This window comes from Myxocyprinus asiaticus, chromosome 31 (assembly GCF_019703515.2).
Source record: "Myxocyprinus asiaticus isolate MX2 ecotype Aquarium Trade chromosome 31, UBuf_Myxa_2, whole genome shotgun sequence".
Taxonomy (NCBI): Eukaryota; Metazoa; Chordata; class Actinopteri; order Cypriniformes; family Catostomidae; genus Myxocyprinus; species Myxocyprinus asiaticus.
This window is the reverse complement of record NC_059374.1, coordinates 33,220,239-33,246,060: the sequence shown is the minus strand read 5'-3', so window position 1 is coordinate 33,246,060 and position 25,822 is coordinate 33,220,239. Positions and strand designations below refer to the sequence as shown.

At 37.2% G+C, this 25,822-nt stretch overlaps 1 protein-coding gene across 1 annotated transcript in view; it reads left to right on the top strand.

The window, feature by feature from the left end:
- LOC127422165 (FRAS1-related extracellular matrix protein 2-like) overlaps positions 1–25,822 on the top strand; it is a 154,119-nt gene that overhangs the window by 87,376 nt on the left and 40,921 nt on the right. The window contains exons 4-7 of the mRNA XM_051665502.1: positions 7,035–7,181; positions 12,447–12,677; positions 16,169–16,294; positions 16,954–17,205. Of these exons, the coding sequence (XP_051521462.1) occupies positions 7,035–7,181; positions 12,447–12,677; positions 16,169–16,294; positions 16,954–17,205 (756 nt within the window). The remainder of the gene's footprint in view (positions 1–7,034; positions 7,182–12,446; positions 12,678–16,168; positions 16,295–16,953; positions 17,206–25,822) is intronic.

Sequence of the window (25,822 nt, the reverse complement as noted above, 5' to 3'; positions counted from 1 at the left end):
CTTGCAAACCAACATCTCAGGGGAGCTGAGAGGTGTAGTGAAGCTACAGAGAGGCTTTATGGGTGAGAAGCTTTAGCTGAGGTTTGGTGGAAGGCCATCTTTTTTTATCGACAACATGAAAAGATAAGCCCCCCTCATCCTTGTCTTTCAGGATTTAATGCTCTTTGAAGCTTCGAAAGTCTGCTCTGAGGTTGTGCATTTTCCATTTGGAAGTTCTTTGGGTATTTTTAGGTGTATTGTTGAGTCTCTGCAGTTCATGGTAATATTTATAATATGAATACATTTCTATGTTTGCTATTTTGTACAATAAGTACAGTGTATTGGGTCATCAATTGATGTCCAATCTTAATTCTGGGTCATGAAGCAAAACCAGCTCTATCAGTCTGTGTAAATGGGGGCTGGGAGGGTAGGGGACTTAAGCCAGTGTGTAGGGGAAATTACCTCACCAGAGATTGTAAGTGCGATCACTCGAGCATGGCGTAACTCCCAAGACTCAGTCTGACCTTTAGCCGCAAACACACTTTATTTCTCACTCTCTGTTGAGTGAGCCACACGTTAAGTGAACTGCACTGAAAGCAGTGATTTCCGGATGGCTCCTCCTCACAAGTGCGCATGGGAATCCTGCTTTTGAGACCCAGGAAGTGAGCATCAAAATGGTTTCCACAACAACCTTCCAGAGCAATTTAGAATTTCAAAGGAAAAAGAGAGAGAGAGAGTGGCGTTTTCTGCATGCATTTGTAGCAGCTAGCAATGAGATTAAATGGATATCGAATGAAAACTTACCTACCAGTAAGTCTTGTGATTCTCAGATGTTTTTTTTTTTTTCTGAGAAAAAGACCACAGTAATCTCACACTCTTCAATGTCTTGACAATGTCACACACTATGCTCAGATTTACCAAGACACACTCAATCAAAAGTCAGAGATTTCAATATGAACTTGAAGATTTCTCATCATATTCTTCCATCACCAAATTGCCTGAGCTGTGCATGTTAACTAATAGTTTTTTACTCTTAATACTGCATGTCAATAATTGCCCCATTTGTTTCTGTTTTTATTTCACTAATTTTAGGTGACACATCGAAGTTGATACTTAAACATAATACAACTGATAATTCTCCAGAGCTATGAAAGAGAAAGCTCTGAGAAGCTACATTTCTCAGTTTATAATCATATTAAAGGAATAAAAAAATTTATTCAGAGAGTGAAATCAGAAGAATAAGCACAGTAAGCATTAAACGAACATTTGTCTAACAAGACCCAAACACCTTACTTTGTGGGCGACATTGGGGCCTAATTTTTTTCCTATCCAATAAAAATAGTCAGACTTTCCATTGTGATCCTAGTTGGCTCTTAATTTAAGCTCAGACAAGTCAGTGTTCTGCAATGATGCCTTACAGGCAGGTTCTGCGTAGGCCTTGCTTGTCTGTGTGATGGAGAGAGACCGATGGTGGACATCAAGGGCACCTCATTCTCCACAGTGACCAAATAAGGTCAGTTTGCAGACTGTGCTTATGGAGGAGACGGGGGCACAGAGTTGGCACAGCTCCAGTATGAGTGGAGCCTCCGGTCTTATTTATAACAAATCTGTCCATCAAAAACTGATGTCATGCTTATTATCTTTTGGCAATGGGATGGGGCACACTGTGTAAGGACTGTAGTGACTACAGAATCTCTGTTAGTTGTGCCCAGAGGAACTTTTATACAATGAAGAAATTGTCAGTGACATCCTATTTTCTGTAAGTGATGTATTACAATGCATGAATGTGAGAAATAATGCATTAAAACATTGAAGTGGTTTTTGAAGAACAGCAAATGCCTTGCATTCTAGTTCCTATAATACAATAAAGAAAATTATATAAAGTCAGCACAAATGGGTTGTTGATACATAACATATCCAGGTCCTTTTTTAATCAGCATCAGGATTTTAGGTTGACATTTAAATGAATGTACTGTATATGGGAAATGAAGTGTATATTTTAATGAACTTTAAACAGTACAGTGCATTCTCTCAATTAATGAGGTCTTAACTGCATGCGTAATATTTATTAGAAAAAAATACCTAAATGGTTTAAAATAGTTTTAGATTTCAAGACTTAAATAGAAATAAAAAAGTTATACAGTATACTAAATAAGGATGTGCATGAGTAATCATTTAATCGAGTACTCATTCAGCTTTAAATATTTAAGTAGTTAAAACACTACTTGAATATTGCAATTTGATTTTTCTATGCGACTGATGTGGGCATCAATGAAACTGCTTCTCTCAACTAAATCTTACTGTTACAACTCAATGCATTGGTTAGCACTGTGGATGTATGATGTTGTTAAAGGAATAGTTCACCCAAAAAGAAAATTCTGTCATTATTTAAAGTAATTGTAGTCTTCTTTAGAAGACTTGCAATGGATGATTCTATGTGTGAGTGCAAATGTTGTATCGGTCATCTAAACTAGATGTTGTTGTTTATGCTTAGTGCTTATTTTTAAATAAGAAAAACAGGTTCAAAGGTTGAAGGTAAAATTTTAATTCAAAATTTCAAATAGATTTCTCATTTTCTTATGTGTTAGAGTACTCGACTACAAAATTACTCGAAGTGCACATCTCTAATAATAATTTCATCTTAATCATTTTTTAAACCCCCAAAATATGCTGAATAAGTAAAAAAAAAAAAGTTTTTTTATGCGGTGAATTGGAGTGTACTTGCTGTGAAAATAATGTTTAACAATATAATGAAATTAATAGTTTTAAAAATAGTTTTTATAACATTGATTTCAGCAACCACCATTCCATCAAAGAAAATGAAAAAATGATTAGGAAAAATATTCTGCCTTTTAATAATGTTGTTTATCAAAGCAGTGGTTAGTCCTTCTGCTTAAGAAAGTTTGTTATACTATATGCACTAGACCGTGACCTATTATGGTTAAAGAAAGTGGGGGCTTGAGAAAATATTGGATGCCATTAGTGCTAACGAAACCCCTGCTCAGCAATTTAACCATCAGTTATAAATTAACTGGGAGGTTTTCCTTCAGCTCTTATTCATCTGAAACACAATCTCACATCTAATACCTGAACTGCAGGCCAAATCTAGAACAATGAAACGCCGGTGTTGGGCCAAGTGCACATTGGTTGAATATGACTTTAAACTTTAAGGTTTAAAATGTGTGCAGGCATTAACAAAGCTTGAAGGTGGTCTTACTGTGAGAAACACATGCACAAAGGAAAATATGCTAAATTGCTTGTGAAAATTGGTAAATTGTTGCAATTATTTACCATTCAGATGATCAGAAGAAGTAAACACATTTTTATACATGTTTCATTGTGTCTTTTGTTGAATGTTTAAAATGACTGTGGCACAGTAGGAGATACTGATCTTAAAATGATCTTGGAATGTTCCTCGTGGGTAAGGCCAGTTCCATTTAAGGTGAATGCTCATTGTGAATTGCCCTTTATGTTTCACCAAGCTGACAGACACAAATGTACACACTGTAGAAGACTCTGTCTTCCTATACTGTTTAAACTTGCAGCCTGATCACACCAGGAGGTTATGGTTTGGCTGGATAGTATGGGTGTTAGCCCCTGTTGGTAAATGCCGTTATAACACAGTTCTGTAGCCAAAACAACATGATCACACGGGAAATGAACCCTGAAATCCATTCACATTCAGCTGAATTACAAACCAGCCATCCCCCATCAGACATTTTTGCATCAATTTAAGCATAAACACATTTCTCTCTAGCGCTACTGACAGCACATTGTACAAGCAACCTCAAAGATACAGGTTCTAGTCCAATGGGAACCAGGAAGCAATAGCGTTCACAAAAAAAACACGATTCAGAGGTTACATTTTTGCTCTGAAATTTTACTCTACTGATGGTTAGGTATAGGGTTGGGGTTCAGGTTAGGGGTAGAGTTAATAAATATACATTCTTCTTGACTGTAGAACAGAATTTACAACTAAAAATACAACTCGCTTTTGGCGCCACTCTGTGGACATTTCACCTGAAAAATGAAGCTCACACGTCCCCATATGTTCAACAACACTTCCACCTTCAGCCACTGGAAAGCGGTGATTCGAATTTCAGTAAGCACAGACCGATTTCAACAGCAGAACTTTCGACTAACTGCTGAATTGACATTGTTATCACTCATATGGTCATAAAGCCTGTTTCAATGTATTCTAACAAAAACATTTTGCAACATATAAATCTCAAATATTTCTTATATTAGATGTATTACCGGGCCTGATTTTTTTGGAGGGCTCTTATAATTGTGTGAAATAGATACCTTTAGCATCTTAGCTCAGCATAATCACTAGAGAAGAGCTTGGGATTGTGCATGTTCCGGTGGTGCCATTAGCATTAAGTGTTGTCAGGACTTCATTGTCCTGCGACTTCAAAGTGATTAGTCACATAATGGCATTTACGGCTCAGGTGATTGGCTCAAAAAAATGTGTCCAAAACTGAGTGTCCATGAGCAAAAATAGGAGCATACAGATTGCGTTATTCGAAAATCTTTGTATTCTGTGAATCTTGAATTCTCTTTCATCAAAAGCTTGAATGTCTGACTTTGAAGACGTGCCAGGTACCTCACCTCAGATTTGAGTCTTCTGTCATTCTCAGTTAATTTCTTCTCTCCGACAGGGCATCATGGAAGTAATTTTCCTGCAATTTGACGACGTTTTCTCTCACATATCCAAAATGAAAGACTGCTGGGGCTTGTTAAGTTTCATAAAAGTGCCTCTCACAAATCCTTCAAATAAAACCGTATCATCCTTCAAATAATATGGTATCATCAAATGTGTCTCTCCTAGTTGTTGATCTAAATTTGTCAATGTTAGAATGTGAAACATCAGAGGTGATACGCTTTTAAAGGGTATTTGTTGGTGCTGTAATGCATTAGCATTTAATCTCTTGTTCCGGCTTTTGTGCGGCTTTCTCAGTAGATGTTTGGATTGACGTGTTTGTGAAAGGTAAGGAAACACATTTGTTGATACTGACTATCGAATCAGTCAGACCATAAGACAATGCTTTGAACAGGTGCTACCATCTGGCCTTTGCACACATACACATTCCCCGGATGTTCACAAGCACACACATTAACGCAAACTTTAAAACACCCAGACGTGCGTGTCTTGCCCTTTGCATGAAAGGGAAATGGGGACAGTTGGACGTGACGTGTTTACTGAGCATGACAACTGGGCAGAGGAGGACGGGAAGAAGGGGTGTGCGGGGAGGGTATGCTCTGTGTAGTGTTGCCAATAGCAAATAAACCGCAGTCCACTGATAGCCTGGTTCAAAGGAGCCATGAAGCTATAGAAGCTTTTCCTTCTCACTTCCACTTTGTCTCTTACTTTCTCTCTCATGCCATTTGGATTGCATTGGACAAAGGATACATGCCAAATGTTGACTGGACAGCTCCCTCAAATAGATCATTCTTTTTACAACCTGGTCTCATAGAATCATGTTACTATATATGCATTTTAGCAAAATGAGTTTTACATGCCTCATTCTACGTATCGTAGCAGTTTTCTGTTGAAATAAACACTAGAGGCGCAACAACAACTGATTATAATCAGTTTTATTCATTTTCACACAAATCATGCGTAAAACTGCAGATTATCAACTCATAAACACGTATTTTTCGCTCAGTTACTGATACAATGATTTTGCTTTAATGCATGATTTGAAAGATGATGCATTTTAACATTTAAAAATGTATTCCAACGTGACTAAGTTGAGCATTAGACTTTGAATACGAAATACCGGGGCAAGAGTCCAGCAAAGCACATGAGTCGACACATAAGCCGAAAGTATCATCGAAACGTCAGGAAATGACATAGTTGCATCAGCGTTTTTCATCTCACATTTGCATTTATGACACTATCGGTTAGGTTTAGGTGTAGGGTGTGGATGTCTGTTTTGTTCACCTCTCATTTGCTTTTATGACACAATCAGTTAGGTTTAAGTGATGGATTTAGGGTAGGGACGTCGGTTTTGTTTATTTAAAACTCCATAGAGCATTAACGTTAAAAACCTAATCTTTTTGGGAGATTTAACTTGCTTTTAGCGCCCTCGGTGGACATTTCACTTTGAAACTGCAGCTATATGTACAATGAACCACATAATTTCATTTTGCAAAAATGTTGCCACAGTCATGTAATTTTCATGAGATCAGTCTGTCTTTTTCTTTTTTATATACAGAATGGCAAAAACTAGCTTATAGAGTGCAGAAGGGCAGTTTGAGAAGTAATCATTCTATTTGTTTTTTCCATAGGGGATTTGATTATTAACGATAACTTATAAACCTTGAATGACAAAACTACTGTGAGATTGTTAATCAACTGTATATGCTTCAGCTGAAGCCATCAGTCAATGTTATTTCAAAATAATTTTCTCAAAATTGTTTAATAGTGAAATTCCTGGGAAAAACTACACTACCTATAATCTTGGGGGGGGGGGGGGGGGGTGTGTGTGTGTGTGTGTGTGTGTGTGTGTGTGTGTATGTGTTTGATGTGTTTGTGTGTGGCTGTCTTTGTGTGCAGATTGTAACTGGTAGGGATGCCCTCCAGGAGTGAGCCCTCACTTTGAATCACACTTTAAACGCTGATGATAAAACAGACTAACTCAGATAAGAAGCAGACAAACCTTTTTTATTTTAATTAGAAAATAAGCAATTAGACCTGCTCTTTCCCTCACTGCTGCATCAGAGATTTTGACTGTTATCACACTGTTCATTTTTAGATGAATCAGGTACCCTTATGAATTTGGAGGAGTCAGCTCCATTAAACCTCAGTGGGCCATATTAAAGCTATTACTTCAAAGAGTAAGCCTTTTCATAGTTCTGCCAAAAATGGAGTCAGGTCTAACTTTATGTTTTTACTTGGATTGATATAGTTGGAATCAGTACACAGCAAACATTTTATACTATGATGTAAGATTGATCTTATCCAAATCATTACTGCACTTTTGGTACTAAAAATGTTATCTACATAACAAGGGTATGTGTTCAATATGCTTGTTCCATTTGTTCTGTAGGGGGCAACAAGCTGAAAAACCAACAGTTCCGACTAAACTGGGCTTGGATTTCTCTGGAGAAAGAGTTCTACCAGGTGGATGAAGAGGCCAAGTTTCTGGAGGTGGTTTTGAGACGGCGAGGCTACCTTGGCGAGACTTCATTTGTTAGTAAGTGTTGTTAAGATTACTTTCCCATCAGGGTTGTTTGCAAAGTCCATGTTAAAGGGATAGTTTACCCAAACATTACAATTATGTCATTATTTACTCACCCTAATGTTGATTAAAATCTGTATGACTCTCTTTCTTCCATTTTTTTCACGTGTCTTCTTCTATAAAAATTGTTTTATAAAGGTTCCGGTTGCTGCCAATGTATAGATTTTCCAAGTATATCTAATTATTTTAGAAACAAACACCATTAAAATTTATCAAGATGTAATTTTTACATTACAAAGGTTGTAGTAGGCTGCCGGTGGTGTGAATGTCTAACTTACATTGTTTTTTTATTGGTTTTATTATTATTATTATTATTATTATTTAAAAAAATATTGAATACTGTATATGTATAATTCCACATCCTGGGAAAATCTCACCCAGAGTAAATCAGCATATCTAATAGCAGCCTTCTACAACCTTTACAATATGAATATAATATCTTAGTAAAATTGCTATTTTTTCAAAAATAATTGAACACTGTACTCATAATTGGACATGCTGGCTTTAAATGTAGAAAGTGAGCATCACGCCGGCAGTCTACTGCAACCATTAGAATGAGAAAATGCTTTTTTAGTAACAGTGTTTGTTATGTTAGAATATGCAAGTCAATTGAATGAACTCTTGGATGCCGGCGATTTAGTGCAATTTGTGGAACATTTAGACGGTCCTTACACAATGATCATCGTACCTAAAACCTTTCCCGCTCGCTGTTTTTGCTCTCTGTGAATTAATTTTGAAATAATTGCGCAAGTGGGCAGAGAGCCAGTCCTGAGGAAAGGACTAGGTCTCATCCACACAGCCAATCATGTGAGAAGCTATGGTACCTACCCTTTCCATTTTGACTGAATTGCTGTTGTGTTTTCTGTCTTCCCGTTGTATTTTCTGAGCTGCTGTTGTGTTTTCTGATTTGCTGTTGTGTTTTCGGATTTGCCGTTGTGTTTAATGATTTGTTAATGTGTTTCTGAATTGTTGTTTTGTCTTTGGATTTGCTGTTGTGTTTTTAGATATGTTGTTTTGTTTTGCACTTCACTGCCACTGTAATTTTGGGCTTTTTTTAAACCTCTACAGATGTTGCCCCTCATGTCATCAGATTTGATTACTTTATTTGAATCATGGTATTGCTGTGCTTCCACCCACATCCACAATGATTATGAGAGTTTTTCTGACTCAGAACAGTTCAACATGGTATTAAGATCAGCCACCCACATATCTCTCTGTGTTGACGGTCCCAAAGGGAAACGTTGGGTTTCCATGCTCAGCAGAAAAACTTTAAATCCCAGGAGACAGGACCCTCTCATGGGAAAAGTCATAGATCAAAGTTTAGCTATTGCATTGCCGTATTTCACTAATCTCTACAGAAAGCACTTAATTAATGGGAAGAGCAAAGGTTTATAAGGAAAACAGACTATATAATGATGAATTGTTGTTGCATTGTTGAGGAAATATTCATTCATTATTAACCTTTACACTTTCGTGTAGCTTATGTAGCGGCTTTACATCATAGCCTATATTATGGATTAAAATATAATACATGTTATCTTATTTATGACTGTGGAGGTGAAAGAACCAGAGCCAAACCTTCAGGCTAGCTTGTAATCAGAGTTGCCCAATGGAGTCAGAGGAGTCAGCCTGGTTCAAAGAACAAAGATCACCCGGGATTGTCAGTTTATAATCTCTGTTTGACCAGTCATTAAGACTGACCCTCCTTTTAGTTCCCCATTATGGTTTTAGTTAATCCTAGATTCAACAACCAGGTTCTTCTGTTTACACTTTTAGTGTATTGAAATAGTTTTTTAACTAACTAAACCTCAGTATTTTTGTCTTGTTCCCAGCAAAAATATCTGAACATCCTGAAAACAAGGTAAATTTACTTGAGAAGGAAAACTGCATAAGATAATAAGACTTATTTTTCTTAAAGGAATATTCCGGGTTCAATAAAAGTTACGTTCAGTCAGCAGCATTTGTAGCATTATGTTGATTACCACAGAAAGTAATTTAGACTCGTTTCATCTTTTCTTTAAAAAAAAGCAAAAATCAAGGTTAAAGCGAGGCACTTACAATGGAAGTGAATGGAGTCAATTTTTGGAAGGTTTAAACACAGAAATGTTAAGCTTATCATTTTATAAAAGCACACTTTAATTCTTATGTAAAAATTTGTTATTTGAGCAGTAAAGTTTTTAAATCATAATGTTTATGTTCGTTTTAGGGATTTAGTGTTTACGGCATAACATCGTCATGGTAACGAAGTTGTAAAATTGGAAATAACTTTACACAGAAAAGGCTAGCAAACGATTTTATCTCACTGATGTTAACACTCATACTGTTTACATTCAGTAGCTGTACTTTTAAAATAGTGAGTATTTTAATGTTTACAGATTGGCCATATTCACTTCCATTAAAAGTGATTTATAACCCAGATTTAATTTTTTTTTTTAAAGAAAATGAGGGTAGAGTCTAAATTAATTTTTGTAGTATTTCAAATTATCAACATTACCCCACAAATACTGCTGATTGAGTTTAACTTGTATCGAAACTTGAATATTTCTTTAAACTTTGCTAAATTTCATTAGAGGTATGCTTAAAACAAGAAAAAATACTATTTGCCACTGGAGAGAGAAAAATATTCATCTTAATTTGAAAAAGATTTATTCACTTGAAACAAGTCTTAATATCTCAAGCAATTTTGCTTCTCGAGTAAATTTATGCTGTTTTAAGGATGTATATATATTTTATCTGGAAAACAAGACAAAATGTTGATTAAGAAAGTGCTGCAAAGGAAATAAACCAGCATAAAATAAAAGTACTGGAAGAAAATGAAGTATCAATATCAGTGCTATACAGTCATCACATGTTAAAAATGATTTTTGTCTTATTTTCTGGTAAAACATCCTTAAAACAAGAATACTACTTGAGAATAAGAATGACATAAGATATAAAGGCTTATTTTAAAAGCAATCTAACAAAATGTAGTGGGGTTTATGCTTAGAACAAGAATAAAACTAATTTGCCAAGGGCGAGAAAAATAAAGGTGTGTTCCCTTTGAATCAAGTTTTTTTCTTACCCCATTGGCAAAGAGTTTTTTTCTTGTTATAAGCATAAATGATACTAAATTTTGTTAAAGATCCCATATTATGCTCATTTACAGGTTCATAATTGTATTTTGGGGGTCTACTAGAATAGGTTTACATGCTTTAATGTTCAAAAAATACATTATTTTTCTCATACTGTACATTGCTGCAGCACATATTTTCACCCTCTCTCTGAAAGGCTCTGTTTTAGCTCCTGTCTCTTTAAAGCCCCCCTTTCCGAAAAGCCCAGTCTGCTCTGATTGGTCAGCTGGCCCAGTCTGTTGTGATTAGTCAACCGCTTAGAGTGCGTGTTGAAAATGTAACGCCCCTTACCATAACCAAAGTAGCCCTTAGGGGCATTATGCAAATGTGTTACATAGTGACTGCAAACCAGGCCTTTCAGGCAGTTCAGGAGCAGTGTTTTCTGTGGGAGAGAGTTACTCCCTTTGACGTGGACTTTGTGCTTTGTAACTTTGCAGACCTTTTACATGCACAAACAGCAATATTACACACTAAAGGAAAGGTAAAATCCCCAAAAGAATAATAGAGCCTCTTTAAAATATCAAAATATATATATTTTTTTTCATTTTGCTTCTCAAGTAAATTAAAGTTGTTTTAAGAATGTTTATATATAAAAGTTTTTGCAAGAAAAACAAGATTCCTTGTACTTTAGAATAATGAAGCTTGTTAGAAGAATATTTATTGAAAAAATTTAGATTTACATGAGCATAATCTTGACATCTGAACTGTGGGGCAGAATGGAATCGACCATCCTCAGGAGAGTGGAAATTTGATGCATTTTCCATTTGCTTGGTTGTATGCAGCAACAACCTGGTATGACCATTTGCAGTCAGCTAAGAAGAAGGAGAAAAGAAGCATTAACCATCTGCTCGAAACTCACAGCATCACACAGAAAGACCTCCAAAAGTTTTCATCAAAGAGATAATGATCCCAACCACATGCAGAGTTTGACCACCATTCTCAAGCTCACCTCAGTTCTGGTCCAGGGCCTCTCTGTAAAACAAGCTGCTGGCCTGCTGCTCCACCAACACTCACTGGGCCTTCTTCAAAAAACTTCCTGCATTGAAGTGGGGAGATGAGCAAGTCTTTGAAATGATGATTTTTATTCAGTTATTATTTAGATTTTTCACTTTCTCCCCCAGTTTCACTTTTTTTCCCTTTGGCAACCCAATTTCTCCTTCTTTGCCCAAGCACATCACTAGCACTCACAGATTGCATGTTTCCATAGTTACCCTCCCCCACCACCCTTTCCCTTGCCCATTTCAATTTATTCTTAATGTTTTTTTCTTCTCAGAATTATTTATTTATTTGTGGATATGTTAATTTCTCATATTTTTGTTTGTGACCTTTAAGATCTCTGGTGGGCAGGAAGTTTTGTTATTGAACGGAGACCACATGCTGTGCAGTTGCTCGCTAACTGACATAGCCCTCCTGGAACCCTTGTTGTGAATGTGCCATGCTGGCACGGTTAAAGGGCCAAGTGGTCAGATATAACCACCAGTGGGACCGTGTCAAGCTCATCTTCCAAAAGATGTTGAAGCACTAACCTTCAGAGATGTCTTTATTTTATTCCTCCTTCCATAGATTGACACATCACTCTCTTTGAAGGCACACTACTTTTATTACAGAACGGTTGTGTCACGTGAACTGCAACATCTCTAACAAAGCTCTCAACTGTGATTTATAGCAGTATGGAAGAGGTCATATAAACAGTTATTTTTTGCCAGTCTCTTGAAAGAAGTCCAGTACACTTAAAGCATTTTGTCAAGATGACACAAAAAACAGTCTTTTTTTTTTCCAAATGTAAGTCTGTAAAATGTTATTTTCTTTTTACTCCAAAGCACTGTAAAAAGATATTTATTTTCTTTTTACTACAAAGTACTGTAAATATGTATGTAACTGTTACATGACTGATTTTGACATTTTAAAGCACAGTTGACATTGTTTAAAATTACTTTTTCAGCAATATTATTACAGTAATGACCTTGAAATTATTTTATAAGAAGTAATTTTATCAGCTACTCTCAATTCTGAAGTTGACACTACAGCTTAAATTGATGTACTCGCTTTAAAGTCTGCTCACCAAATGTCTGGAGTTAAGAAATAACAATTTTATTTCTTCATTCCAAAGGTATCGGCACTAACGATGGCACAGCTGAGAAGGACAAAGATTTCCAAGGGAAGACACAGAAACAAGTCCAGTTTAACCCAGGGCAGACCAGTGCTACCTGGAAGGTGCGCATCTTGTCGGACAGCCTGTACGAGCAGTCAGAGACCTTCCAGATTGTTCTCTCAGAGCCTGTCATGGGGGCACTGGAGTTCCCAGAGACAGCAACAGTGGAAATTGTTGACCCTGAAGATGGTGAGCTCACAAAAAAAGAAAAACAAGGGTCCCAGGTGCTGAGAATTGTGGTGCACTGAAGGTAGCAACAGAAATCAGCACCATTAGGGTTCAAAAGCCTAACTTATCCTAACAAGCTTCAACTTCAAACAAACAAACTCAAACTTCAACCAACTGTAAGAAATGTTGCTATAACATGAAATGTGTTTAGTCTAAAGTAGGAGTTATGTTTAGTCTACCAATCATTCTGGGGTATCCTTACTAAGGACATTGTTAATATGTAATAGAGATGTTTCTGATATTAGGCAAGTATCAAAACTATCAACTATAATGACTAATATTAAAGTTAACATGTAACTGCATTCCGGGGTTACTGTAGCTCACCTGGCAGAGCATGGTGCTATCAATGTCAAGATCATGGGTACATGAGAGAATACACAAAATGATAAAATACTGTTATTACAGTACCTTGAATGAACTGTAAATCGCTTTGGATAAAAGTGTCTGCCAAATGCGTAAATATAAATGTAAATGCATTCACAACCCACTTCCGACAAAATATTCAAGAAGAAAAAGCAAATGGCTGGACTTGATTTAATCCATCAGTAATTGGTTGGCTAATGAAAAGTGGGCATTACATACCAGAATGGAGCCTGGTGGGTGGAGAGAAGGGGTTGAAAAATAAGAGGACAGAGCATGTTTTGAAGGTTACGAATATTTTTTTTTTCTTTAGAATTACCTGCATTGATGTATTTGGTCACATTAAGACCAAGAATGTGTATTAAGAATGTAAACAGGGTTTCTTTTAATTTCATGTTGACTGCAAAGGTAGAGTCATGTAATCAATTGAGAAATATTACATATTTTATATACTGTAAATTAGAGGCTTGTTTGGTTCATGGCTGGTTGTGTTCCTTGGAGGCAGGATACATACATCATAGTAATAACTTGAGTATAAGACAAAGTGAACCAACTAGACAAAGATAAGACTGAAAAGGTTGAGAGGGAGTGCCGGAGGGGGCGGACTTCACAGCTGTCACCCTTCTGTACATTGTAATCATAGCATAATATCTCCAGAACATCTGAATAACATCCTGGTACCTCCTCATCAAAACAGACAACTCATGCCTCTGAAGTTTTGGCAGGATTTACGGCTGACCTAGCAAGAGCAGTTCTTTGTTGTCTGAAAGCTGATCACAGTGAATAACCCGAAATAAGACTAACACCGCCTATACAAAGCAATCTCAGACCTGATTTCCCTTTAAACATTATAGTTTATAGCCCAAACGTTCCTTTCACAATGATGAATTTAATGTTTTTATTTTTTTTGGACAATTCAACTATACATCAATTGATACATTAATCCGTTTGGTGTATTCAGTATGTGTGCTTCCTGGGAATCAATCCCATGACATTGGCATTCACAGGAAAGATTATTGATACCCACGTACCTATGATTACTATTACACTTACAATGCAAAAAGTAACATAGAATTACCATATTTTTAAACATGGTACTATGGTATTACCATGTTTTTGGTCATGTAACATGGTAATACTATGGTATCCATTTAAATATCATGGTATATGAATATGATAATAATTTATTAATTTATAGTATACATCAAATTACTATGGTATTACCATCTGATATCATCACTATACCATGGTTCCGATACAGTTTTATAATTTTGTAAGTTGCATATACAATTAGTGTTCTCCCAAATACATAATGTACGTACACTGTACACTCACTGAGCCCTTTGTTAGGAACACCTGTACACCTACTTATTCATGTGATTTATCTAATCAGCCAATCGTGTGGCATGTATAATTCAGATATGGATCAGGAGTTTCAGTTAATGTTCACATCAACCATCAGAATGGGGAAAAATTTGATCTCAGTGATTTCGACCATGGCATGATTGTTGGTGCCAGATGGGCTGGTTTGAGTATTTCTTTAACTGCTGATCTCCTGGGATTTTCATGCACAACAGTCTCTAGAGTTGAATGTCTCTAGAATGGTGCCAAAAACCAAAAACATCCAGTGAGCGGCAGTTCCGCGGACGGAAACTCCTTGTTGATGAGAGAGGTCAATGGAGAATGGCCAGACTGGTTCGAGCTGTCAGAAAGGCTACTGTAACTCAGATAACCACTTTATACATTTGAACAGAAGAGCATCTCAGAATGCACAACACATCGAACCTTGGATGGGCTACAACAGCAGAAGACCACGTTGGGCACTTTATTAGGACCATAGTGTTACTAATAAAGTCCTCAGTGAGTGTATATAAATACTTCATACATAGAAGAATATAAGTGAAATAAAATTAATACAATATTAAAAGGTTAAATATTTATTAAGTATTTGAACTAGGCTGTGTATAATTTCTTATGAACTGTATTGGCTTTAACAAATATTTAGCCACAGTTGTCAAAGAGCAATGTTTACTTAAGAGGATGACATTACAAAGTTTAGTTAAGCTTGAAATACACTGTCCTCATTTAACACATTATAGGTCGCAGAGATACACTTGTGTTATGCCTTTGCACAAGGAAATAAAAGCAACATCATACCATAGTCTTATAGGTTAAGTCTGATTTAATTATTTTCTGTGTCTAAGTGCGAAAAGGCTTCATGCAGATTTGAAAAAAGCATCAAATCAAGTTTTCATGCATTATTCAGACAGAAAATTGCACTTAATTGTATTTCCTCAGAGGGTTGCTCAACTACATGTTGTGTCAATATTCCCTGAAGGTCAAGCCTCATATGGATAAAGGGGATTCATTTATTTTAAATGGTGACCGTGAAGCTGGCAAAAGTTATGAGCCCACAAATACATAAGAGTTTGATGCACCATAGTATTAACTTTCATAGTATTAATATTCCCTGAAGGTCAAGCCTCATATGGATAAAGGGGATTCATTTATTTGAAATGGTGACTGTGAAGTTGGCAGAAGTTATGAGCCCACAAATACATAAGAGTTTGATGCACCATAGTATTAACTTTCATGCTCTCTCCAATGTTTTCACTGCTACTAGAATTCTTGTCATTGTTTTTGCCACTGGCTGTGTAAAATATTCTCAAACTCTGCTGATAAGGGTATTCATTTTTATCTCTCCTACTACAATGAGACAGCAGTTGAGGATTACTTATAATGAAATTTGGGGAGTGTTCGAAGTCTGTCAATTTACCACACAACTCTTGAGGTGTTTGACTGAAACTGTAAAAGATCAATCACATATTTAAATAAACTGCACACTGAAGCTTAAGTTAGACATGCATTTTTAAAGTTTAGGGTATCTGAGGACATTACTTGAGAATAAATGTCAAGTTTTGACAGAAAGTGAGGGCCCTGAATCCACCTGGACCCTTGAAGCTCCTCATCCAATGCTGATTTAGGTTATGTTTAAAACCTTTCCTCTTGAATATCACTATAAAGAAGTTTTATTATTGTTTGCATTGTAATTGTCGAATGCATTTTAATTGTGAGATACTTTTTGTTTCTAGAATCGACCGTGTTCATCCCTTCAGCTATGTACTCTATTGAGGAAGATATTGGAGAACTTCTGATTCCTGTTCAAAGGTCTGGAGATGTCAGTCAAGAATTCATGGTTGTGTGCTTCACACAACAAGGTAAATTATTATTTTAACTTCCAGTCAGATTCCAGAATTAACTTTTGGCAACTGAATTTACCATTTAGATAGCTTAATGCAAGGAATATACCACAAATGCTGCCACATGGAGTTCTGCAGGCAAATATTTGTTTTAAACATCCTAGAAGATGCAGGAGTTACGACAGATGTTGTCTTTGGTTTAAAGGTTAGACTGTCAATCATACAGTTTGACTTAAACTATGTAGTTTGTTTCAGTTCCTAATGAAGTTATGGGATACTAGCATTTTATTTACTCACTAAAGCCAATTTTTACTCATATGGTGCCTGGGGAATTGTCAGTTTTGGACTCTGCTTACTGATATTTCCATTAGAACTTTATGATGACATAAAACTGTGATCAGTTCCATTGATTACAGCAATCTCCAAGCAACTCTGTGTGTATGCATATTTTTGGAAAGAGGGGGCATGTCTAATTCAATGGCTAATGGCTTTAGTCTGCTGGATGTTCCAGAACGGCTAGCATCACTTACAGCACCTTTAATTAAATGTTTGCATTTTAGCTTGGCATATATCCCTGATTAAAGCCGTGAGATTGAATTTGGAGCTAATCTCAGTTAAATTTCACTCAAAACTAACTCTAATCTTCAATTTATCCTTATCATACCTTATCCATGCAGGTACAGCCAAGGGCACGGTCCCCACCACGGTGCTCTCCTATTCTGACTACATTTCCCGACCAGAGGAACACCACAGCGTGCTGCGTTTCGATAAGGGTGAGACGGAGAAGCTGTGCCGCGTGGTCGTCATCGATGACTCACTCTATGAGCCGGAGGAAAGCTTTAATGTCACCCTCAGCATGCCCATGGGCGGCCGACTTGGTCAGGAGTTTCCCACTGCCAGAGTCACAATTCTGCCTGATGCAGATGATGGTGAGATGCCTCAGTGTGTTGGATTTGTTTATGTTGTGTCAGCTTATAAATTAAATGAAGTATTGTGCAGCTTGAAGTTGAGAATCTCCTCTTTATTTTGATGTGCAGAGACAACTGTAAGTAAGGCATTCCTAGGTTGATTTCCCCGAAAAGTATAAACACTGTGGTTCTGTGGTGCTATCAAAACATTGTAACGTTTGAGCATCCTGACTAGCCTGACACAGCAACATTGGCTCAACCTATAGCATGAATTTGGGGCGGGACTATCCATATACAATAGAAGTCAGTTTGGTCCAGAGATTACAAATTTTACCTTTAAATTCCATGGTAACTGGATTTAATCCTGTTCATTCATCATGCACATAGTGAAAAAAAACTATTGTAACAGTTTGCAATAGTTGCATAACTTTTAAAATAATTGAAATCACATGAATTTAACTTGAGCAGCAGTGTTTTAGAATTTTTTAAGCAATGCACACAAAAATCTAATTGACTTTTTAAGGGTTTTAAAATATTGATGAATTTCTCTATAGATTTTTTGGCAAGCTGTCTTATAAAACAAAGGATTCTTTTAAAACTTTGGGGAAATTTGCTGCTGGTAGGTGAAAATTTGTTTTGTCAGGTGCTTCCATTTGACGTTGATGTCTGGGAACCTGTATGAGGCTTTGTTTTAACACAGTCCCGTTGCGACCTGGCTCAGAAATATGAAGGGAAGATCACACTGAATGTTTAATCTCGATTCATGGGATTTATTGAACACCACAGCAAGCCTTGAAATTATTTTCCAGCCATAATTCATGAAGCATGAGAGCAAAGAATGGAGGCTTACCTTAGGGTGGAGAGAATTGATAATTTTTTTCTGTAGAGAGATCATTATTATTCCAGTGTGGTGTTTTAGATTTTTTATTTTTTTTTATCCTTGAAAGAGCAACCTGTCAAAACCTTTTGAATAGAAGTATGCTATGCCTGAACAAACTCAGATTTTTATGGAGAGGGAGTGTGCTTGTCAAGATTAAAATTTTAACAGTGATCGTATGGTTTCAGAAGACTTAGAATGTAGCTTATGAGTCACATTGACTTATACTTTTATAGTACATTCATAGGGCTGTTTTGTCCTTTTTGGAGCTTGGCAGTGTGAATCAACCTCCGTTTTTGTTGTATGAAAAAGTGCAGCTTTGAAATTCTGCGAAAGCTCTCTTCTGTGTTCCACAGATGAAAAAAAATCATACAGCACGTATTAATATATTTATATTAATCTGATTCATATTCAGATCATATTTATTTTCCAGAAATATTTTATATTAAATAATAAACAACCTAGATAGAGACCAATAAAATCCATTTTAATGTATTTTGTCCAATATGGCATTAAATATGCATCAAAACAGGGCTATCCAATATAGATATACAGTGTTCATTCATGTGTGCCTGTCTGTGTGTGCACGTGTGCATCTGTGCCCCAGAAAGCATTCTTATCACTCATCTCCAGGCATAGTTACAGGTGCTGTTCTCTATCATATCTCCCCACGGTGCCTCTTTGTTCAGTAACACCTCTGGCTGCCTGCTATCTCCTGTAAGCGATGCTTATCCTGCACAGACAGTGTAGAATGGAGGTAAAAGATCTAACAAAAAAATGCAGATTTTAATTTGTACCTACATGAGACTCAGCCTGAATCCATAGGGAAGAATGGGCCATCGAGTATGTGGGAGGTTTAAGATTTATTTGCATTTATATACTAAACACACACACATAACTCTTTGTCAAATTCAGTTTATTCAGTTTGATACGTTTGATGTATATCATCATAAGAAAGTAATTTGGTTTTACATAAACAAATCTTCCTTTACAAATCTAGTGGAAAACTAAACATTTGGCAAATCAGCCCAAGGATTGAAGCACCTCTATCTTTGCTCAATTGAATCATGGCTCATTAAATCTGAAAAATGAATGTTTTTATTACTCTTCATAGCAAGCCTTTTATGGCTGAGACAGATGTCTTTAAAAGAAAGAGTTTCAGTGAATAACTTTAAGACTTTTATTTCGGTGTGTTAGTCACACAAAGCTATCATATGGCTTCAGAAGACTTGGAATATTGCATACTAACTTTATGGTACTTTTATAGTACATGCATTTTTATAATTTTAGAGTTCAACAGCTCCAGTCACAATTCACCTTCATTATATATAAAAAAAAATTTAAAAAATGGCAGCCTTGATAATCCTACAAAATTCACCTTTTCAGTTCCATGGAAGAAAGACATTTGGGTTTGTAACAACATGAGGGTAAATGTAAATGATGACAGAATTTTCATTTTTGTTTGAACAATCCCTTTAAAAGAGTCTATTTAGAGGACAAAGGTTGCATATCTGACATTCCCGACAGTTGGTCCTTCCAATGTAATCGAAACCACTACTTGTCAAAGTATGTTTGAGACTCCTGGGTTAGCTCTTGAGGCGTCAGCACAGCTGTGGTGCCATGGTAATCTCTGTGTCAGAATTTTTATGAGGGCGGACTTCATGAAATATTTCCAATTAGCAATTCTGTCTGGAAAGTCATTCCAAATGTAAATAAAGTGAAACATGGAAAGAAAGCATTTGGGCAGTGATATGAAGTGGCTCAAATTGTAGTGGATCTATTGTGTTAAGATAGTTTGCTTAGGGGCTTTTATGTTAAGGGTTAGTCACACAGGGAAGTTGTCACTAGGGCTAGATCTCATTAGCGATGAGATTTAGGTGGTTTTCACACTGTGCACGTTTGCCTCGGTCCGAATCCGAGCGTGATTGTTCCTGGTGCCCCCCCGCTGCGTTGGTCTGGTTTCAGACTCTTGTATGATTCTGTCGAACTCCGGTGCATTTACGTCATCAACTTGCATCATCACAAACGTGCACATGATGGAAAGCACAGTGCGGGTCATTATATTAATTTTGTGTCATTATGCACACCAGAGTGAACGACACTTGCGCCTCTGTCCTTCGCGTGCTGTAATTCAGCAGTTTTACATGTCCAGGGGAAGGTGACTATATCTGATCTTTGTTGGTTGCACACTCACTCACTCACATATATATAAAAAGCACCTCACCTTTTCTGTGTCCCGAAACGTTTCCCTGCCACTCATGATGCACGTATGTGTGTTTGTTTTTGTGCAACTGATGATGTCATCATGCTTAAATAGGCAAAAACGCATGCACAAGTCATTTTACTTCCTGAACAAGTGCGGACCAGAGTGCAGGTTGCTTTCGCACTCATGCGAACCGCGCCACAGTCCCAGTGCAACCGAACTCAGACCACCTCCTACAGGTAGTCTCGGGTTCGGTACTGTGGTCCGCTCCCCTATTCACAAAACAGCTTTCACATTACCAACTATTCATGTGAACCGTGCTCTGTTTCAGACTAAACTGCCAGTGTGAAAGCCCCCTTAGGGTCAAAAGTCTGATTGTGCAAATGTGTGTTTTCATTTCTTTCCTACAAATTTCCACTAGCATCACAAAATGGAATTGCAAAAATAATGACAGGTTTTCCAAACACTCCCCTCATCTTACATTGTAGAATTAGATCTGGTGCTACTTTACCCACTCACAAGGTGCATGGATAGAAACAACAGGAATGGCACAGAGGAATCCAGCAACACTTGCAGTGAAAACCTTTATTAAATTTAAAATGAAAAACATTAACCAATGCGTTTCGGCATGTAGGCCTTAGACCTAAACTTAAGCCATTGGTTTAGCCAGTGTTGTTGTGTCGGACAGGCTGGGATGCTCAAATAAACAGAGTAAGATTTTGATAGCGCCATAATGTTTGCACTTTTCGGTAAAATCAACTAATAAATGAATTACTTACAGTTGTTGCTGGAGTAGGAGAAAGTATTTTAACATCGAAAAATCAAGTTTATTTAGAGTATGTACCCTCTGTACAAATTAAGGGCTGCAATAAAAACAAGGTCACAAGTCAATTTTGGATGGGTTCTTGGCTGAGATAGAAGGGGGCTGACAGTTTAACACTTCTGTAATAAGCATCTGGAGCCACACACATTGGCCCCCTGTAAAACCCTCTCTCCTGTCACCCATTAACATGTGGCCCCAGAACATAAAAGTAAGGAAAAGAATGCCTTGACTCTTTATTTGTTCCTTTTATAGTGGAGTGAGGTTAGAGAAAGTGCTAGACTGTTTGATAGATAGATAGATAGATAGATAGATAGATAGATAGACAGACAGACAGACAGACAGACAGGCAGGCAGGCAGACAGACAGACAGACAGACAATGATGGATGGGTGGATGGATGGATGATTGATTGATTGATTGATTCATTCATTCATTTTCAGTTTCACGAGACTCTAGCTGCCAGACATACAAAAATAGTCTGCAAGATGTTTTTTTTAGCACTTATCTCAGGCTTACCTCAGCTCTTGATATTCAAGGCGACAATTGGAAGCCTCTTACACGTATCGGTTTGCAGGTTGATCCAATTTCATATGGTTGAATTGTCAAGCATAAACACACAGGATGGTGGACAGCACTGCTTTGTGGAAACCGGCTTTGTTTGCATCTTCATTGTTATCTTGTTTTCCAATCTAGATTCTTGGCTGATGTCAAGAATTTCAGCAAGGGGGAAAAAGAAAAAGAAAAAAAAAGGAGGGAACGAGTGAAAACATCGCCTGAAGCTACTGTCTGACAGCAGTGCTCGTTCACCTTCACAAATGATGCATACATTTGAAACCTGATCGATTGTTTTTAGAAAAGACATCACTTTGTCAGATTATTGAGCTGCCACCTACTTAGAGTACTCAGAGCACGCACAGACATGTAAAAATAGTCTAGTTAGACTGGACTGTGCAGTGGTGCTTTATAGTTTTTAACAAAATAGAAGTGCAAAACTGAAATTTGTTGTAGCAATAGCTTTTTTTTAAAAAAAATAAAAGGTTTCACCCACTGCTAAGAAGTTTTTCCCCAGCAGAGATCATAAATTATGTATGTACGTACGTACGGACAGACGGACGGATGGACAGATAGATAGATAGATAGATAGATGATTAGACATCTTGAACCTGAAGGGTGTTGTCATTGTAAAGCCTTGCTGTCATTGTAAAAAAAATCTTACTTCAATAAGTGTTTATAATGTAATGTTGTAATTTTGTAAGTGCTTGTTCAGAGAGACAGAAAGAGATCAGATCAATACAAGCACAAAGAAATGCACACACATTTACATACAGGCTGTGTCCAAAACCTAAGAAATCCGACCTTTTAAGACAGCCTGATGTTTACTGAGATGCCTTCATCTGGTCTGAAGGCTGCATAAATGTATCCTTTGCTACCTATGATATCCCACAATGTTGTGCATGTGGTTTGGCTGTTGGCTGAAATAATACAAATGGTGTCTGGTGGAGAGGTTGAAAGCAGTATTAGTTAAGAAATGAGAGCCTGGTAAACAGAATCAGCTGGCAACTTCATATTTAGGAAATCTTTACATTGATGAGTCTGCTGTGGACGTGTTTTCTCATGCTGCGGTAATTGCTGCTGGATTCAGCATAAATCAGCCTTGCATGCATACAGGAGGACCTACTTGTGAGTTATTGAAACTGTAAAACATGAGAACTCTTGTACCTCAGCATCAGACTCACTAATATACTGCCTGATGTCAGGCCGTGAAGGTGTGCTTGGGCAATAAAGCTATGATTATGGACTAGTTGGAGAAAGAGATGGGGAGGGAATATCCGGAGAGAGCAAAATGAGTGTCGGAGACTGTCTGTCTAGAGCCTGTTATTAAGATCCTGTCTTCTGAGAATCTAGGTCAGCCTGGACAAGAGGAAGCAGATGTTCTCTAGAGAAGTTAAGGTTTAGGGGATCCAGTTAGATTTATATCATCATCCATGTTAGAGATTCCCAGGTTTTACTGTATTTGTAATTTACTGTACAAATTCAGACATGAATGCTCGGCCAACACATTTCAAGCACATAGTCCTGTACTGCATACTTAAAGGGATATTTCACCCAAAAATTAAAACTCTGTCCTCATTTACTCACCCTCATGTTGTACCAAACTCATCTGACTTTCTTTCTTCCATGGAACACAAAAGAAGATGTTAGGCAGTATGTTAGTCATATTCACTTTCATTTAATATTTTTTCCATACAATGAAAGTGAAATGGTGACTGGTGATGCAGGGTTGTGGAAATACCATGCCCTAAAGTTTACGGTTATTTTTCTGTTTTGTTTTTTCGAGGTGAAACTGAAGAGAACTTGAATAAAAATAAGTCTTGAATCGAGACAGCAATACAGACAAATAATAATGCATTGTCTCTCTGAGCTTCCATATGTTGGATACTCATTATTTTTGTGATTGAGTTTGGTGTCACTATAAACTTGACATACTGTTCAAGGATGCATATTGTCAGCTCCATATTGAAGAGCAATGGGCATGCAGATGGACTCCATTTGAAATGTTGCCCATTCATTTAGCTCTGGTTCAAGAAAACTCTATCTTTCTTCCCACATGTTTTTATGTCTGCCTTCTGCAAGATTATAGTGTAGAGCTGCATTTGTAGTTTGTGCCAGAGCTTGATGCCGAGATTAAGACTTCTTAAAGTTGCATAATGATTTTAGATGGTAGGGAGGGATGCGGTGTATGACTCAACAGAACACAACTGCATTTCTTTTGGGTTGATTTAATATCAGGAAGCTTTCAAATCTACAGAGATAATTTACAGAGACAAACCATGTTTTCTCTGAAGTATGTAGGATAAAAAGTGAACATGATTAATATGATCATTGTTCAAAGAACAGCTTTAAGGAGGAGTTCCTGTTAACCTACCCCATGGAGAGAAGGACAGTACTAGTAAAAGTCACATTCACATAAACCAATCTAAATAATCGAAATGTAAAAAATCTTATAAGTTGTTATAGGTTGCTTATACATTTTTACAAACATAGAAGAGTAGTTCACTGAGAATGGATTGTGCACACTTAGTGCGTTTACATGCATGTTCTTATACTAAATATGCTTAATATGCTGACAAATTGTGTTTGCATCTTAATACCTTAAACAACATTTTTATGGGGGTAAGGTCATAAATGGTTTAAACATGGTAGATTTTTGCCTATACTCCGATTTCATGTTGCATGTAAACACATTTACCAGCATTCTTACCAGCTTATCGTAAGTGTTGTGCGCATGACTGTTTACGTCAAATGCAGAGAATATTCAGATTGTCACGGAATGGGGTGTTTGAAGGAAGGACCCAAGTGCAGATAGGCAACAATGACCATTTATTAAATAAAAACAGAAAACATGCAAAAAAAAAAACACTCTCAATGGAGAAAAAACTAAACAAAACCAAACTAAAATAAACACAATAATTACAGAACTGACAAAGAATGCAGACAACAAACACGAGCACATGACGACAGGAGTAACGAATGAAGTGAAATAATCCAGCACAGGACAGCATACAGGAGGAGCTAATAAAGGGATAGAAATGAAACAGGTTAACAAGGGACAGGTGAAACCAATTAACTAATTATTAGGAGACAAGGAGGCGGGGTGACACGCAAGACTGAGAGAGATGTGGCAATACAGAAACTAAACAAAGCCACATGCTCTCACAGACACAAACACCCGAATGACACGAGCGCATATTGCCAGAGACAAAGGCAAAGGCAACACATGCTCATGCCAAACGACAGACAAGACAGGGACATTTGTGCGAGGGTTCGACCACAAATAAACAGGCACCAAGACCGAAGCGGCCAAACCCCAGCACGACATGACAGCGGATCGCGACCCGGATGCAAAGCGCAAAGCGAGCGCAACGTGAAGCGCGCCCGAGGTCGCGAGAGACAAACACAAAACAATTGACACGAGCGCATGCTGTAAGGATGACATAAGAGCAATGCACTCGTGCCAAAAACCAGCAAGACAAGAGAATGCATGACAACGCCAAAAGGGCGAGCCATGCATTCTTACACAGACTAGACAAAACACTAAACAGGGATGTCAGAGCTCTGCCACAAAGACAACAAAAACACAACCAACATAAGTGGCTGAATTCTGACACTGATGGTTTCAAGTCTCATGTAAACGTGGTTTCCTTGTGTTGATTTTTTGGACATATTTTTTATCATTTTTGGCAGTTATCAGCATATTGGGGTGCATAGAAATGTGCTCACTGATAGCGTCGTTTATTTGTACATGCTGTCTACAGTGTTTTAGAACCCGATCCAATAAAGGAATTATCTAAATAAATTTTTTGCCGAACGCAATTTGCATGGCACAGTTTCCGAACTTGTGAATTGTTCTGAGTGGTAAGTTGTGGAGGATGCAGCAGACTATTGCAATCTGCCACACTTCACTTGAACTGTACAGCAACACTTCTCAACTGTAATTCGGGTATAAGATTTGGCTCTTTAAAATGCTGAAATTCTCTCGACTACACCGTGTGTATGGATACAGTATATGCATGGTTATAATTTTTCTTTAAGACATTACAGTGCTACATTAAAAAGTGCTATACAAATAATACTGGCTTGACTATTTTTATTATCAGTTGATGAATAAAAGGTTGGTCATACTAGATTTTGCGCTCCATTTGCTTCCATTCAATTGAATCCGAAAGCGGGAGGCC